At 40.5% G+C, this 18,089-nt stretch overlaps 1 protein-coding gene across 1 annotated transcript in view; it reads left to right on the top strand.

Moving 5' to 3' along the window:
- Window positions 1-2,803: 2,803 nt before the first annotated feature.
- The window catches only part of DUSP16 (dual specificity phosphatase 16), a 28,974-nt gene continuing 13,688 nt past the window's right edge, over window positions 2,804-18,089 (top strand). The window contains exons 1-3 of the mRNA XM_080625361.1: window positions 2,804-3,678; window positions 4,839-4,977; window positions 17,915-18,078. Coding sequence (XP_080481487.1) covers window positions 3,448-3,678; window positions 4,839-4,977; window positions 17,915-18,078 — 534 coding nt within the window. The 5' untranslated portion in view covers window positions 2,804-3,447. The remainder of the gene's footprint in view (window positions 3,679-4,838; window positions 4,978-17,914; window positions 18,079-18,089) is intronic.

Genomic DNA, 18,089 nt, shown 5'->3' with positions numbered 1-18,089 from the left:
CCAAGGAAGAGTCCCAAAGTCTGATAGGACCAGAAGGAGAATTAAAACAAAACGAAACTCCATAATTGAAAAAAATGTTGTTCCTCCCCTGCCCAATGGAGCTGTTCCTGTCAAAATAGGATTTGAATCACAGTAATTTGAGGTGACATTTCTGTTAAGTTTTCTACTTTCAAGCCATGGGCAGAATGCTTTCAGAAACCTAACACATAGCTATATGTAAAGGTAATGGTGCTATCTGAGAGGATTGCTGACTGGTGGCCCACATGCGTTGTGTACATGCTTTTTCCCCAGTCACCATATATGACTGGTTTGAGTTGTTTTTAAGGGTTTTTTGAAACAAACCTCCATCACATGAGAGTGAAGGCTGAGACAGTGAGCAGTAAGCATTTAGATTAGAAATGTAACCAAGCCGAAGGTTGCAGAATAAAGATTACATCTTTTTAACAGCCTCCGGTTTAGAGTTCTGTAATTTCTCAGCTGCTTTATTTTCCTGTTATTACTTGGACTTTAAGTCAGCAATTTACCCATCAAAACAAACTGTCTAGTTCATGAACAAACTGTCTAGCTCACAAAGGAGCTTGAGCCAATTCCCACTAGAGCCAGTGGAAAAGTTTTCATTGAGTTCAGTGGGTTTGGTATCTGGCAGTCGTTGATACAAATAAAAGAGAATCAAAATTCCTGACAGGACATGTTAAGAGAAAGAAGAAGAATTAAAAAAAAAAGCAGAATATTTTTTTTCTCTCTGGAAAAAAATGGACCCAACTATCAAGTTTCACTTCTCCCCCTTGCATAATGCCATGGTCTTGTAATGCCTTCCTGAGGCCACTATATAGTGACTGCTCTTTGAGGGGGGAATACGCCTGAGAATAAAGTTGTAAAGGTAAGGGTTTTTTAAAAAATAGGTTTAATTAAGGCTTGGGGTAGTAATTTTTCCAACAATATTTGTAGTTTAGAGCAACATGCATTTCACTGCTGTACGCTTCCATTGATCTGGACAAACTTAAAAGCACCAGCTCTGAAGCACTAGAGTCAGGGCAAAAACAAAATCACAGTTTGTTAACCTAATGGCTGTTTATGTGAAACCTGGTGGTTTTGAGTTGCCACATGAAACTCTTAACCAAACAAGTTTCTTTCAGTTTCCTTTTTGGGTTGTTCAAGTGAAGGTTGCACTTTTCTCAGAATTTATTTCAGATTTTGTCTAATGTAGATCTGTATAATATATTTAATCAGTAAAACATCTGCTGACCTGGGATTTCCCATTGCTAAACAGAACTGACCTATTGCTGTAACAGGACTTTCAATAACTATCTATAGGTTAGTTTGAGTTCATTACTTCTGTTGCAATTAAGATAGATAGCAAACATTTCAAACTGAAGCAGCAAGTCAAGACAATAAGTAAAACCTAAGTTTTCCATCTGAACCTGTTGAAATATTTGTTAATATTTAAAATCTTCATTCTCATATATACCTGTATATGCATTAAGAATCCAGGAAAACATAGCCTCATAACTTGCTTCTGTTCACAAATGTTTTACTGCCTCAACAGTGTTAATTAAATAGATTTTGGTTTTCTTCATCTGGCCACTTCAGTTTTGTGACAGTTGTGTTACTTTGCTTTGTTCCAGCCAGGAGAAAGCAGAGGTGGAAAGGCTGTTTGGGTCATAGGTTGGGTGGCATGGGCCAGAACTGATGTAAGAGTTGCTTGAAGGCACACTACCTTGTACAAGAGGTGTTGCATAGTTCTGCTGACCTAAACTCGCTTCCCCTGACAGGGAAAGGGAATGTGATGGTGTGAGACATGCAAACTGAAATGTGGTTTCTTGCTGAGCTGGCTTTACCCTGCACTGATCTGAGCGCAGATTAGTCTGCCACACTAACAAGGTGAGGAACTCTGCCAGGCTTGTCCTTTCATGGACAAGCTCTAACCTGTGGGCTCTGCCATCTCAGTTGAAGAAGTCATCACCTTCTGCTATCCCCTCTGGCTGGAGTTGGTGACCAAGGCAGCTGAACATATGGCTTGTCTTATTATTGCAGCCTTTCAGTTCTTAAAAGGGGCCTATAAGAAACATGGGGAGAGACTTTTTACCAGCACCTGTTGCAATAGGACGAGGGGTGATGATTTTAAACTAAAAGAGGGGAGATTCAGGCTGGACATGAGGAATAAATCTTTTACAGTGAGGGTGGTAAAACACTGGCACAGGCTGCCCTGAGAGGTGGTGGATTCAGCATCCCTGGAGACATTCAGGACCAGGCTGGATGTGGTTCCGGGCAACCTGATGGGGTTGAAGATGTTCCTGCTCATTGCAGTGGGGTTGGACTAGATGACCTTTGAAGGTCCTTTCCAACCCAAACTGTTCTACGATTCTATTCTGTGACTGTAATGTCCCATCTTCTCCAGAAGGTCTGGAGACAGTACTCACTGCTTTATCTTTCAGTAGTGTATTCACGAGGCCTCCATTTCCATGTCTGATGGTTAATTCAAATAAAATGCTTGTGTCTTGTTGTAGCATCTTCTTATTCTGTTTTCTCTTCAGCCATGTTCTTAAAGAAAAGAGGTGGATGTAAGTTTTGTCCCTTCTTTTACACAGTTTCAGTTCCCCAATTCGCAGTGCTGGTTTGTGAAATACTTTCCAAGGCATTAAACTTTTAAAATGTATCTTAGTTAATTTTACAACTTCTTACTAAGTGGTGAAGTACTGAAACACATTTCATTAGTTTTGCTATTGAAAAGAATGCATGATTTAGGGCAGTATATCTTAATTATATTCTAACAAAGTGTGAAGAGGCAGAGCTAGTGGCAAAAAGAGTCCGCAATTAAGACACGGTATGTTGCCTGAAATCAAGATAATTGTCCAGGCAAGATCATTGGAATAGATTCAGAGACTGCAATTGCAAATGTTCTCCCTAGGTGTTTGGCATATACAGCAGAGAGGGGAACTTCTCAGGACCGTATTTATTATATGGTACAGACCACTGTGCAGTTGGCCTCAGAGTTGAGTGTTTTGTTCTGCAAACTTGCATGGCCTCATCTGGTTTGTGGTTTATTTATTTTTTTTTTCATCTTCCCTTTCTTACAGGCTCTTAGTCCGGTGTAAAGCTGATGGGTGGGAGCAAAGGTAAAGAATGATGTAATGCAGCAGCCACCAGAAAGCATCTTTTGTTTGAATTGTAAAATGGCTACTCCATAGTCATCTCCCGATGAATCAGATGTGAGGGGCTGCTTTGTGGAATGCACCCTTTGTAACGGCACATCAACTGGAAGCAGGAGGAGACATTCAGTTGAAGAGCTCTTTCTGAAAATGGGTTTAACTTTTCTTTTGCCAGTCACTACCAGCATGACCTCATACACTTCTAGTACAATGGTGTGGCTAAGCCTTTGAGTACACAGCCATTACATCATCGCAGCAAATTAGAGAGGGAGGTGGTGAAAGAGGCCTTATTGTTGTCATGGCCGATGAGATGATCAGGACTCAACTCATTGTCGCCGAGAAGTTGGTGGCTTTGCTGGAGAGTGGTACAGAAAAATTGCTGCTGATTGACAGCCGCCCCTTTGTGGAATACAATACGTCCCACATCTTGGATGCCATCAACATCAACTGCTCCAAGCTTATGAAGCGGAGGCTGCAGCAGGACAAAGTTTTGATTACAGAGCTCATTCAGCATTCAGCAAAACACAAGGTAGGGGTCATTTTCCTCTTATTCCTTTTATGTGTTTAAAGGAGTGCCTGGAAGGCAGCCTGTAGTAGTTTTTCCTTAGGTATTTCATTTTAAAAAAACAAAACTAAGGGACTGAGGTTTGCTGAGCTCTTACCTGATCTAAGAGACTCTTGGTTACTGCTAAGTTTATCTTTGGTATTCTTTGTAGCCCGCTTTTCCCTAAGTGACAGAGTAATGGGGAGGGATTTAGAAATTACTCAGAAAGAATGCTCTGAGCGTTCTTGAATGTCTTTCAAAGCCCAGGCCCTAAAATGTATGTCATTAAGGCAGGAAACATTCTCCTTCTAAACTTCGAAGGATTCTTTAGGGTCTGTGGTGGTGGGGGTTGCTTAGCAAGTGGTCATACAGTTTTCAAAGAAACCATAGCTCTGTCAATCCTGGCTTTTCCTTTCTGTTAAAAATGCTTTTTGTGTGAGGAGTTCGATGGGTTTTGATGGTTGGGTTTGTTTGGTTTGGTCAGGGGTTTTAGTTTTGTTTTGTTTCTTTTTTCTTTAAATAGTGTTATCAGTGAAAAGAAAACAGCTGAGCTGTTTAAACTTAATGTGTATCTGTGTGTGAGGTTTGGGTTTCTTTTTTTTTTTTAATCCACTGGTACTTGTTTCAAATGTTTTGGGTACAAAAAAAATCTATTACATTCCTGCTTTGACTTGTTAAAAACTGAAGACGATGATGTTAGCTAAAGCATATTTTATATATAAAGTTCTGTAGATGGCTAAAATGTGTGTGGCTTTAGGCAGTTGAAGGTCTCTTTGTACACAAAAACCCCAAAGCAGAAACTGAGGTAGGGCCTTCTTTTAAAAAGTTTAGTTTTTAAACTAACCAACCAACCTAGCTGAAAGTGAAGCATTTTACAAGTGACATAAAACTATCTAATAGCAGAAGTTTACAGAGAGAGTGTGCTTCAACTTGGAGCAAATAATCAATTTGCAAAGTCTCAAAGGGATTAAATCTGATCAGACATATTAAGTTTTTATTTTGAACTGGTTTGTATACAGCTGTATAAGAAATCTATATCTGAGCTGTTGCGTAGCAAATATGTGGGAACCCTGAGGTGGGTGATAATGTGGTGCTTTTAATCATCTTCTTCCTTGACATCTTAATCTGAACTACTTGTGTTTCAGATTGAAATTGATTGCAAGCAGGAAGTGGTGGTATATGACCAAAGCTCTAAAGATGTGACCTCTCTCTCATCTGACTGCTTTCTTACTGTGCTCCTGGGCAAACTGGAGAAGAATTTCAGCTCTGTGTATCTGCTTTCAGGTATGATGTTCCAAGAAAAAAAACTCTTGAATAAGTGAAGAAAGAAAACGCTATCATTAAGTAGACATGTACACTGTTTTGTAACAGTGCTGGTACAAATTTCGGTTGCAGCATAGCTTTTCCTTTAGTTATTTAAGCATATAGTGACACTCACATATAAACACTTAGCAATTATATCTTACAGGGGATATATTACACCATTAGTACTGTGTAAACGGACACTGCTCAATGCAGGGGTTTTTAGATGCATTTTAGGGGCAAAAATAGCAAAACAAATGTTTTTTCCTGGTCTTTTAAGTAATGTATGTGTTAGGAGGAAAATCTGATCCTTAGCAAATTGGTAATTACTACAGTAAGAACAAGAGAAATGTTCTTCCTGAGTTATGGAGATTATTTTGTGTGACTTCTTAAACTTCAGGTCCTTATGTGGTAGCACTCTATTTAGTTAGGTCTTCTCTCTCCCCATCTGTTTATTTATTTATTTAAATTCCAGGTCTAAGTATTCACAGACATTAAAGTCCTTATAATACAGGATTTGTTGGTGTGAAAGTGTGTTTGTGGTGTCATTTCTGTCATGGAACAGTAGACCCAATGTTCATAAGAAGGAATAAGGAGGGACATGAAGTAGATCTAGGGCTGAAAGAGGAGAGGATGGCAAATACAACTAGGAAATCCATTGCAGTGAGTCAGTCGGTGATCTAATGAAGTGTATACATAGTCGCTGAGAAATAGTAAAACTACAGTCAGAAACTGAATAATGATGAGGGAATGGGAAAGAGAGCTCCAGAGAGATACTTCCTCTTAGCAAGAATGGGTTTTTATAAACTGGGGTTTGTATTGACTTCAGATGAAAGTGATAGGGAGGTGGCTGTGTTACTGAAAGAACCTTTCTCAAACTATTTGGAAAGTACAGAGAAAATGAGTAACTTTTGCACTTGGGCAGCTGCGTTTGGTGCCCATATGAGCTGTACTTAAACAAAGTAGGATTTTGCTTTGGCTGTGTTTGGTGCTTCCATTTTCTTTGCTGTCTTGGTAAAGATTATACCTGTGGGTTGTGGACTACAATATTAGAATAAGTAACAATTCTTCCATACAAGCTTCCAAGTAAATGGGTGGTATCTAGGCACAGTAAATGTTTAATATAAGAGCAATGAAATATGTAGTTAATACTCCCAGAAATTTGAAACTTATTTAAAAAATAAGCTAATATGGAAGCAATTAATTTCTCTTAAGAAATCCTTTTATTGTTCAGATACCCAACTCTGCTCATCTGTGCTGAGATTTCTTTAATAACCAGAAGTGTATTAGAGCTCAACGCAGCAATACAGACTATTCACAACTTAAATTTCCACTACAGAACAAGATACAGCTCTCTAATAACTGAAAGTTAGACCTCATGTCAGGGAGGAGTTGTGGGGTATCCTTAATAAGGGCAAGCAGAGGAGAGTATCACAAAACTTCCCTTCCTTCTGCTGTCCTGCTATAGACAAGATATATGAGACATGGCTTTGATCATCTTTTTCCTTTGCTGGACCCCATGAAGGAGGTGGTCAGAGTGTCTCCATCCTCAGATTTTCCCGTGGCTCCTGTAGGAACGGACAGTACCAGGAAGGGAGCATTCCCCAGTTTACAAGTGCATAGTCTGGGTGCACACCAGTTGCATGTATCATAATGATGCTATGAAAAATAGATTCGTTTTTATTTCTAGCACACAGTAGTTGTCTGTTCAAGCTGAAAATGTAACTTAAACCACATGCGAAGAGACTAGTGCGCATTAACTAGCTGAAGTGAACTTAGCCATGTGCAGTTGGTAAGGATTAGTTTGGGTGTCAGAGGGAGGGAAAGGGGATCTAATGCATTAAAATACTCTTTATACAAAGGAGGATTTTTATTTTAGCGTATCAATGCATTTTTCCTAGAAAATATTAGATTTGACAGTTTAATCTTATTTTTGGTTAAATAGCGGTGAGGATATTTATGAATGCAGAAACGACTGATGGCTTTAAAACCAGTGGTTAGAGGAGTATAGGAACAAAAGGGGAATATGGGGGAAGGGTTTACTCCTGATCTATTACAGATAAGTACTTGTTTCAGGAAATATACCTAACTAAGATAGCAGTAATGAATGTCAATTGTATTACATCAGCTCTCTACCATTTTCTTCTTTTATAATAAGTTTGTTCTGATTTTAATCCTTACATAAGAAAAAGCATTTCACAGTCTTCTTGTTTTCTTGCATCTATTAAAAAACTAGCTACTTACTAAACACACACACCCAAGAAACCTTTTGGGATGTGGGGTGAAAGAGAAGATGCTAGAGTCAGTGTTACGGAAAGCGTCTTGGTGATTAGTGATACGTGACTCTAGAAAACTAGATAAAATGTGTTGTCTCAGCAAGCTGATGACGAACTCTCATAAATGTTTATGGCTGATAATGAGAGTAGGGGTCAGTACACTGTGTAAAAAGAACGACCTTTGGACTTCAGTTTTCTCTGTGCCACTCAATCAGGTTTATTTAAAATAGTGACCTTAAGTAAACATTTAGGGGTAGGAAAATGTTTTTTTTATTGGGATAGAATAAGGAGCAATTAACAAACATCTGAAATTCCTGCATCTGTTCTTCCTGCCTCCCCCCATCACTGAGCAGTCGATGAGGTGGGTTTTTATTTAGGTTCTGCATAAAGGTATGCTCTACCCTGGAGGCTGTTTTTCAGTAACTGATGTAAAGACCTCAAAGGAACCCTTACCAGTTAGTTTAAGCTCTTGATCTAACCTCATAGATTTATAATCTGCTGGAGAGTGTTTTCAGGAATTTGATTTAGTTCTACTCTGGTGAGTTAAATGAGATTTAAACATGGAGATGTTCTCTTTGAGAACTTTATTTGCTTTCATGGAGTCTTTTTCCTAGTTACAGTGTTTTTATGATGTTCCTGCTTGCTCTGTAGAAACAATTAAGACGGACTACTGATTCCTGCTTGAATTACAACTAAAGCTATAAACATCAAGAGTCTTGCTTCAATTCTATTCCACTATGCCAATGAGAATCATTCATGTCGTACTTTCCTACACATTCTTCCCTACTTCTGTTAATCTGTCTTACTCCTACTTGTGCACGTACAGATATCTTTGTGATGGTTACCTGTAAAATTTTGCCTGTACAGAAAATGAAGCCCAGCTTTTTATTTTGTGTTGGGTTTTTATGTCTGCTGAGGAGGGATTTCTGAAGGAACAGACGGATTTCTGAAAGGAACAAAACCCAACCAGCCAACCAACCAACAACCCCCTAAACCAGAGAAATGCCTCACTTTCTGTATTTCCAGCCTGATGTTAAAACTTGTGGTAGCCTCAGACAGACACACTGCTGGTTCTGAACTGAAGCCAAAAGCGAGAATTCTTGTACATGGGTGGTGGATGCGGAGCAGTGTTAAATGTCCAAGAAGGACTAGCTAAACTTCAGAGTACTGTAATGCAGGGTCATAGAAACAGTTTCACTGAACTCTTTAGGAATTTCTTAGGGCTGCACAGTGACAGCGTATTTTGCGAGCAAACAACCAAGGACGTATTTTTCTGTCAGTCGCAAACAGAATGAGTTCAGTGAGACTGGGCAAAGGTCCTGGAAACAAAATAGTGAGTGATTAGGCAGGGACTGTTGCAAAAGGTATGTTTTTGCTGAAACTTCCCAAATCGTTGTTTTCCCCGTGACCTGTCCCTCACCTGGCAAGTGTGTGTACAGAATGGAAGGCTTGCAGCGAGGATGCAAGAAGGAAGCAAGTCAGGAGCTCTTCTACAGTCTTGTTTATGCTGGCTTTTTTCTTGAAAATATTTGAAATTGGAAGCCCATTTAAAGGAATCCTGGTATAGAAATGCCAGTATCTCAAGGGTACATTTATCATTGCGTTGTATCTACTTGCCTAAAGCAGAGCTGCACAGAAAAAAAGCCCAGTGCTCTCTCCCTGCTTTGTCACTAGAGGAAACGTGCTTTGTGGCAGAGGAGCAGGAAATCTTAACAATATTCCCTTATAGGTAGAGCTGGTAATTTCTATCTCCTGAAGTAACCAGCACTGCAAGACTTGAGCTTTCTTCCCTGCTTCTGCAGCCCCGTGCCAAGCAGGAGGGTACCCAGTGTGGACTCCTGTCTGACATCCTGACACCTTTTAACGCTATCTAACTGTTAAAGTGTTAAGTGTTGGAGCTTCGTACTTCTGGTTGTGGCTGACCAAAGTTCTGAGTGTTCCCAATATGTAAGTCTTTACAGAGTCCCTCAAGGAGAAGAGCACGCCTTCAAATGGTAGTCATAGATTAAAATAGTCAAGTTATCTGCAAATTGAAATAATTAGAGCAAGAATGAGCTCTTAAATACCCTGCCAGTGTTCATAGAAAGAAGGATGGTTGTACAATGATGCCAGCTTTCCTGATACTCTGGCTGATGCTATTAGAAGCAAATCTATTGAAAGAGGTAAAAACTCTGCCGAGGGAGCGCAGTATTCCCCAAGTGGTCCTGTAACCCATGGAGTTCAGCCAGTGTCGGTGGGGAGGAGACAAGGGTGAGAGAGGAGCTTAGCTGTGAATCACCCTCTTCAAAAGTCTCCCTTTCCGTCGATTTTTAATGAGAGTGAGGAGAAACTAGTACCTTTGGCTACGGCCAGTCCTCTGCGAATATCCTCCCACCCTTTGTACTTAAAATGCAGTTTTGAGTGTTCGTTCAGTGCCATGATTGTTTTAAGCACTTGAAGAATGGGAGTAGGGTTTATTACTTTCATATGTGTATCCACTTGCTGTCTTTTGACAGAGAGAGCAAAGTTTGACTAGTGTGGAGCTCTCATAACATTTCTCAAACCCAAGAATAACTTGTTAAGTTTGCTTTTGTTTTGGATACCTCTGGATGCTTGTGAAACTTAATTGGCTGAAATTATGATGAAGGGTTTGTTGGGTTTTTTTTACTTTAAAGGCAGAAAGGGCAAGTGTGAGTGTCCGGTACGCTCTCTTTATTCAACATTAGTCTGACTTCTCTATATTCCACTTGGGTGGGAGGGGAGGCATGATCCCATTCTCGCCCCCAAAAACCTTGTTTGTTTAACTTGCCTATTAACCTTCTCTTACCAAAGGCGGAAACCCTCCAGGGCAAAGAACTTCCCTTGCTACTGTGCTTGTAAAACACCTGGCATAACGGAGCCACTTTCTGAATGCTGCCGTAATAAAAACAGCCCTCGCTTTCCCAAACCCTGAAACCTGGAATCCTGTGGAAGGGCTCCCCGTGGCTGATGAGAGGGGATGGGAAGGGGAGGGCGGGCGCAGGGATGGCAATGCTCCTAACGGGGCTCTCCAGCCTGAGCTTATGTAATGGAAAATGGCAAGCATCCCTGCGGAGCTGAGCTGGAATGCGTGAATTGTAATGGCCTGTGGAGGTCTGCAGCTCATTTAAACAGAGTGGAAACATTGTAGATTCATAAAACTTGTGAGTCAGAAAGTTTACAACTTTCCTTCCTTACGGCAAGGGAAAAATCTATACTGCAGCTTTTAGATAAACAGTTTAACGTTCGATGGGAATATGACTGTGAAAGTGCTGTTAAGTCACGGCAGTAAGAGCCGCTGATCCGATTTGAGGCAAAGTAATTGTTAAAGTTAGGGGTTTGTGTATTCTGTCTTCCCTGTAGTGCTGTTTGATTTATTTTTCTTTAGCATAGCTTTCAGTAACGTTACACTGTGTGCCTGGCACTAATCTGTATTTACAGTGACAGATTCTAAATTGCTATTAGGAGAAGAGTTAAAAAAGAAGCACTAAACATGAATGTAGTCCACTGCATACCGTTGATGAATACAGAAGGGTGGCAAGGCTTACTTAAAATTATAGGGTCTAAATACTGTGTTGTAAAGGTAGTTGAAAATTTGCATGCTTTTTTATTCTTCTTTTCCTTTAAAAAGGGATACCAATATATATATCTGTTAGTATATGGTTAAATAAAATTATGAATAATTAGTGCCCTTAATGAAGAAGCAAATTCTGGATTTAACAAAGGTGCTGAAATAGTCTGTCAAATCCACAAGCTTCAAAGTCTCCTTCTTGCAATGCTTTCCTAGTACATGCATGTAGTCTTTGCTTTTTGACTCATCACTTGGGTCTTAGATCTTTTCCACTCCCTGCTTTAAAATAATTGTGTTTGATGCTGAGTTAACAGTGATGAACTGGCAGACAATTAGGTCTTGTGGGAAAAGGAAGGAAGTTCCTTCCAGCTTAAAGCCGGTTTTCAAGAACTTACTGAAGAAAACCAATTTCTCCCTTTGGCTTTTTCTGAACAGTCAGAATCCAAAGTGGGGAGGAAAAGGAGCAGTATCTGCTTTGAATGGTGCTTAAGAGAAATGCCAAAGTTTGCTCTGTTACCAGTGTGCCTTGTACTTGAGCTTCTCCAGCAGACTCCATGACCTGTGAAAAACAGACACATTCACTGTCTTCCATCAGGAGCACAAGGCAGGATCTTTCTGTGCACCCATGTGAGGCACACAGGAGCTGCACAGCCAGCTGGATCTGCAGAGATGTTGTATAAAACACTTCACAGGATTTTCTTAGCCTGAAGTTTTAGGGAAGCCACGCTTGTAGGAGTTGCCATGTTGTCCGTCTCTCTGCTGTCACCCACTAATGATGTTTAAGCTTGTTGGTCAACTTCAGTAAGGTTTGACAAAAGGAGTAATTACATGAAAAAAATAATGGAGGTTCTTGTAAGCCCTGTGGAAATGAGCACTGGTGCAGTGCAGAGCCTCAAATCAGTGTTTCTCCCTGAAAAGCAGTTTTGGGTTGAGTTGAGCTGATTGTGGATTTGCTGGTGAGGCCAAGCAACAATGCTGTGTGTCCCCAGCAATGCAGGAAGGGCCATGGGGAGCTCAAGCTGCAATAGCTCCCAATGAGATGGGCACTGATGGCTGGTGGGATTCTTTGTTTCTGCAGCCTCTCAAATTACTTGGGTGAAAAACATGTTTGCTTAGGGCCAAAGTGGAAAGCTGCTCTTCTGGTCTTTAGAATCAGTCTTCATTAGTTGGAGAAGGTGGCAATGACCTTCATCTCAGTTACCAACCTCTTTTCTAGCTGAATCTCTTCTTCCTCTGCCTCAGCTTTGCTGACAGGATCTGATGGTGGAAAGCAATTGCTGGGGTTCTCCTTCAAGCTTTAGCTGACAGGCTCAGAGGGAACCAATGAAGTGATGTGAACAACCTATTTTTTTTCCTTCCAAGTCATGTTTTGTGACTGCCTTTGCAAAAATGTAGTAAGAAATCCTCCCAGAACAAACGCAGTGTAAACTTGTTGGCTGTTCTTTACAGTTAGAATATGTATGGGCATGGAGCTCTCGTGTTTGCAGAAGCTGTCTCCATGCTTGGACAGTTATATAGAAAAAGCAAGTTACACTTAACAGGAAGATCTCCTGTTTTCACATTTCCCTTTCATTGCAGAACTGTGGGCACGTCAGCACTTCAGCTTCATACACAACCTTACTCCATCTTCCCTCTGAAGTATAGTCAGGTCTGTGCTCCTTTCTGTGCTTTGTCAGTACGCACTTGCCTGATTAGCAGGAGCAGCTCTCTCTAGATGATTAAGGATGAAACTTCTGGTGTAGATCTCTGCAAACACTTGAGGATGGATGGAAAGGAATTACATAATTGTCTGCTTCAACAGTCATTTTCAAAGCAATGTTATAGAGATATTACGATTGTGATTGATTTTTCTGTATGTTAGAAATACATGCAAGTTGAGGCATAGGATGAATGGATGAGGGAACATCTGTGCTGCATTTGGGATGCATGCAAAGGAAAGGCTTATGTGTGGATGTTGCTGAAGCAGGCCTGTTTGGCTAATGTAACCATTGGTAATTACAACCAGCCAACAGCCTGGTTACTGTACTGTGGCATGTAAGCATCGGTGAGCTGCTCAAGGTGAGCTTTAAAAGCTCTAGAAGGAGAAAATGGAATCTTCCTCTCTTACCAGCACCCTGCAGAAAAGAAACATGCTTGGGGGAGGTGGAAGGCAGCACAGCAAAGGGGGTACTGGGCTGGTGGATGGAGAAGTGTGCAGAGTAGATGCAAGAATCCGTCTGCTCAGTAACAGATGAAGTTTCACTGGACCAGCCATGATACCCTAAAGCCAAAGCCGAGTAACCTGTGTTTGTGTGAGGAAGAAATTCCTGTTGATATGAATGAGGAACAACGCTTGCATTTTGAAAACTGAATTTTTAGTAGATGGGATTTTCTGCTTAATTTTTTTGCTCTTCCGCATGCCAAATCAGTGTCACAAGTACTTGGCCTACTACAAGCAAAGAAAAAAGCTTTTAGTTTTAAATTTAGAATTAGTATGTGTTCTGTGAATTTGTCTTGTCTGATTTTGGTTGCAGCCCTGAGTTGTTTGACCCATTTGAAGAAAAGATAAAGACAGGGAAGAGGAAGAGGTAACTGCCTCAAGCTGCACCAGGGGAGGTTTAGATTGGATATTAGTAAACATTTCTTCACCGAGAGCGTGCTCAGGCATTGGAACAGGCTGCCCAGGGCAGTGGTGGAGCCACCATCCCTGGCAGTGTTCACAAACCGTGTAGGTGAGGCCCTCAGTGACATGGGTTAGTGGTGGACTTGGCAGTGCTGGGGTAATGGTTGGACTTGATGATCTTAAAGCTCTTTTCCAACACAGCTAATTGTATGATTCTAAGAGAAACCAGCTTAACGTGGAATGAATGTAAGAAACATCCACCCCCTCCCCCAGTTTTCTGTCCTATTATGGTGTCATTTAACTGGAATTGTTTTATTGAGTATTGGGAAAACCAATAAAACATTATCTGCACTTTACCACTCTGTATTAAGTGTTCAAATCAAGACTGTAGGGCTTAACTGGCCTCTTACTTGCAAAACTCCATAGTGGTTTACAGGACTACTGTCCCTGCAACTACAGCATAGCAGCTGGCAGCACTGTGGAATGCTCCTGGTCTGTTTCCATAAAACTTAACAGGTAAATGGTTGTGGTTCTCAATAATTATTCCTCTGTATTAATTTAGGATTTGTCTCTGATGGTAGTTAAACTGAGTAGTCATAAGGATCTGGATGGGTTCCATTCCCTCAATGAAAGGTAGCTCTTCCCAAATCAATAAAATCAATAAAATTTGTCTGGTTATCATTTGTTGCCACCTGATCCCATCTTCTCTCTCTTTCCTCTTCCTGCTGCTGGCAAAGTTAGTTGGGAGTTTTATTTGAATGAGGATTTATGCAGTGAATCCATAAGAAGGAATAACTTTTACTGTGGAATTTTGCTGAAACTTTCATCCCTTCTGGGTTTGGCCCTATTTTGTTTCCTGAGTTGGCTGAGACTGGAGCTGAAACTTAATGATCATACCTTTACAATTACAATCCTAGTTAGGAAACACTAGTGTCTTGATCAAAGGGAAGGCTGTAGTCACCACTTCGAAGAACCATAGCAACAGGGTAATTGAAGAGTTTACTGGATCTTGCCAAATTTCTGCTAATCTATGTAGAGGCTTCTAAGTAAAATGCAGGCTTTGCTGTAAAGACCTAGGAGGTGTTGGGTTGTCTGCCACACACACAAGGGCTCAGGCTGCAAAACCACCGACAGCTTTTGGCACCTTAACACGGTTTTGTAGAAACTCCTGTGTGAGTCGCAGCCACAAGAAGTGAACAGAACAAGTCAGTGCTGGAACAGGGTATGGTGCTGCTGTTCATTAGACGTGCTGCAGCCACTCAAACTTAACATAAAACTGAAATAATTTCACTAGTCTGTTCAGTTTAACAAGTTACATAAGCAAGAGCTGAGTTGCCTTGGGACAGTTACAGAACTTTGATGGAGCATCTAAAATTAGAGCAGAATTTAATGAATTGATTTTTTCTCAGAAACATAAAGGACAATGAGCTGAATGTCACCATTTACCACTGCTACTTGTGATATCTTTTACTTTCATGTTGGAAAAATATATTGCATGATAAAATCTGAAATCATTTCTGTCCCATATTGCTTTAATTTGCTCCCATAATGATGGAAGTTATCATTCACAAAGACATTTTTCTTCAAACCTGGGTAAGGGCTATTACTCCTGTAAGAGACATAGCTACTTGCTACCAGCCAGAGGATAGAGTCATGACAGAAGCAAGCACCTGTTTAAAACTGAAGAAGGAGGAGATGCGCTGTGTTGCTCATCCTGCTTGACCATCAAGGTTTTCAGATGTGATGGAACTATTGCATGAGTGGTGGTGGAAGGGTTTTCCATTTAATTCATTGGTATCAGAAAAAGTAGAGCAAAAAACTTCAAAAGCCTCCAGGGAGGCAGGAGAGATCTTTTTAAACACATTTTTAAGCAAGATTTTATAGTTATATGTGTAATACATTAATGTTTCTTTGTTTCCTCCTTCCTGTGTCCATAACATTCAAATGGACAAGAAGTGGTTTCACCCTGCTGAATATCAAGAGAGCTGTTTCAGCTCAGCTTCCCCAACAAGAATGCAGAAAACCTGAATGGCTCGTAGCTATTTAGGAGAGAGTATTTTGGAGTTATTTGTCAGTCATCTATTTCCAGGGTACAATTATGTTTATCAAAGACTTCAGTGAAACTTTATTAATGCAGTAGCTCTGTTAATGACCTGTAGAATTTTTTTTCCACTGTCAGTTTCAACTTTTCTTGTGATTGATTTATTAGTTACAGAGCCTGGAGTAGTGGTGGGATAAAGGGTGTTATTTAGAAACCAGCTCCAGAAGAAAAGTGCATTTTCTCTTACTAAAACAAACTGCACAGTGCTGTCAGTGGCTGTATTCCAACTGAGGTAGGTTACGAGAAGAAATTTGCCTTGATGTAAAGGTCATTCTCAAATTATGGAATTTGAAACTAACCTCATCCCATCTTTCTTTCAAGGCTCAATTTTCTGTTCTGCATTCCCACCTGTAGACTAAATTCATTTTCCAAATGTTTAAACTTCGCTTATTGAAGATGTTCTGCTTCATTTACAGCAGAAGTGTACAGGCAGTCCGAGTGCTTAAAGCGCTTTTCTCATGAGAGGTTCCTCTAGTAGGCTGTACATAGATTTCAGCTCTGGGGACTCACGAGGGCCTAATTTGTGCTAGAAATAGAGACACGTGAAATAAATACCTGTGAAAGGATGAATGTCCCAGAGCAAGTGTTGAAGCAGCTAATCTTGAATCACTTCAGATTTGCCTTGACAGAGCCCTAGAATAAAAATAAAATTAAAGAATTGCTCCTTACACTGATGATGACAGAGCATGAGGTCTACCTCCCAAAATCTCAGGGGTTTTGCTTATTAGCTTCTTGCTTAGTTTCTTGTTGCAATGTTCATACCGAAGTGAGACCAATCCATAGGCAGTTGGGAAAATTCTTGGGTTTGGTTGTATAACTTTACCCACGTAGTCTTCTGCAAAGACAGCACAGATGTAAAACCTTCTTGCTTGTGCTCCTTCTTTGGAAAGAGGAAGAGTCACTTCTCTCTGTCAGAGAGAGGATCCAGAAAGCAACCAACAATCCTCCCAAGAAATAAAGAATAAGCAAATGAAACCAAAGAACAATATTTGATTTCTTCCCCCAAACTCCCTTGGAACTGCTGGACACTCCGTCTTACATTACATTTTATCCAAGAGGTATATAATGTCTATAAATTCAAGGATTTTTTCCTGTAACAAAGGGGAAAACATTATGCCATATGGAAAAAAATGTGAAAGAATTGCTTGGCAAACTCCTCCTGTCATTCGATTGATATGTTGGAAAAGTGACACTTGTGCTCCTGACCAGGGAGGTTGTACAGCAAGGAGGAGGAATCCCAGCTACTAGGAATAGAGAGCATCAGAGCCAAACCTTTATTGTGCCCCGTGTCTGGGCTCCTCCATTTTGGGGTATGGCTTTGTGATGGGCAGTGCCTAGCTGAGCATCCCCCCGCCCATCCCATACACACCAACCTCACCCTCATAGTCTCATTATAAGCATTGTCACAGTTGGCTAAAATAACTTATCTAACAAAATAAACAAGTTTTGGGTTGGGTTTTGTTCGTTTGGGTTTTGTTCGGATTTTTTTATTGGGGGGGTTATAATTTTTTTATGAAGTCAGGAGCCTGAACAGGAATCACTGTTCATAAAACTTGTTCTGAAATCTGCTTCTTGGCTTTTTTGTTGATCAGGTGGAAGGGGCTGTTACACACATGGCTGTTACACACACAGCTGCTACCTTGAGGTTTTTCTACATTTACTAATGATGCAGGTTTTAAAATCCAAAGAGTAGGCATAATTCAGGCAATGGTAATGCAAGCCTTGACAAAACATTACGTTACCTTATTCCTGAATAACTTTAATTCATGTCTTCAAACTGTAATAATAGTGAACATAGCATTTGGCAAATTTAACAAGCTAATACCTCAATTCCTTGATGAGAAAAAGGTGCCTCATTCTGAACAGGTTATAATTACCCTTTCTTCAGTTAAAATTCCACTTGTCTCTATGGTTTGATTTGAGGAAATAGCTGAGGACTTTCATTGTGGTTTGTGACTTTCACCCTTACTATTTGGTTGTTAAATGGTGAAAACAGTCAAGAAAAGCTTGTAACATACGGATTTAAGCAGCTGCCTCTGGTTCTTCTTCAGACTTCTTTGCAAGATGAAGTATGAGAATGAGCTGAGCTTGGGATTTAGCTACACTTGGAAAAAGCTGGCTAGCTTTTGTGAGAACGTATTTAGTCAAAGTATAAGTTCATTGCTGGAGGTTTCTTCAGGTTTGTTTTCTAACTGTGGATAAGGCCAGTTAGACCACAGTTAGTAGCACAGACGTATAATGCAGCCCTTGTGATGGGCAGGAAGCTGGGAACTACCCAAGCAAAAATGAAATGGAGCTGCTTTACCAGAACTGGTATGGGCACCAATGCCTACAACACTGCATGTAAATTATACACGCTGTTCCTCTCACAGGTGGATTTGCTGAGTTCTCCAGCTCTTTTCCTGGTCTCTGTGAAGGAAAATCCACGCTCATCCCTACTTGCATTTCTCAACCCTGCCTACCTGTCTCCAACAATGGCCCAACCAGAATCCTGCCTCATCTCTATCTTGGGTGTCAGCGAGATGTTCTCAACAAGGTGAGTGTTCT

This window comes from Psittacula echo (assembly GCF_963264785.1).
Source record: "Psittacula echo genome assembly, chromosome: 1".
NCBI classification, from domain to species: Eukaryota; Metazoa; Chordata; class Aves; order Psittaciformes; family Psittacidae; genus Psittacula; species Psittacula echo.
Note: the sequence above shows the minus strand (reverse complement) of the source record. Positions and strands in the feature narration are given on the sequence as shown.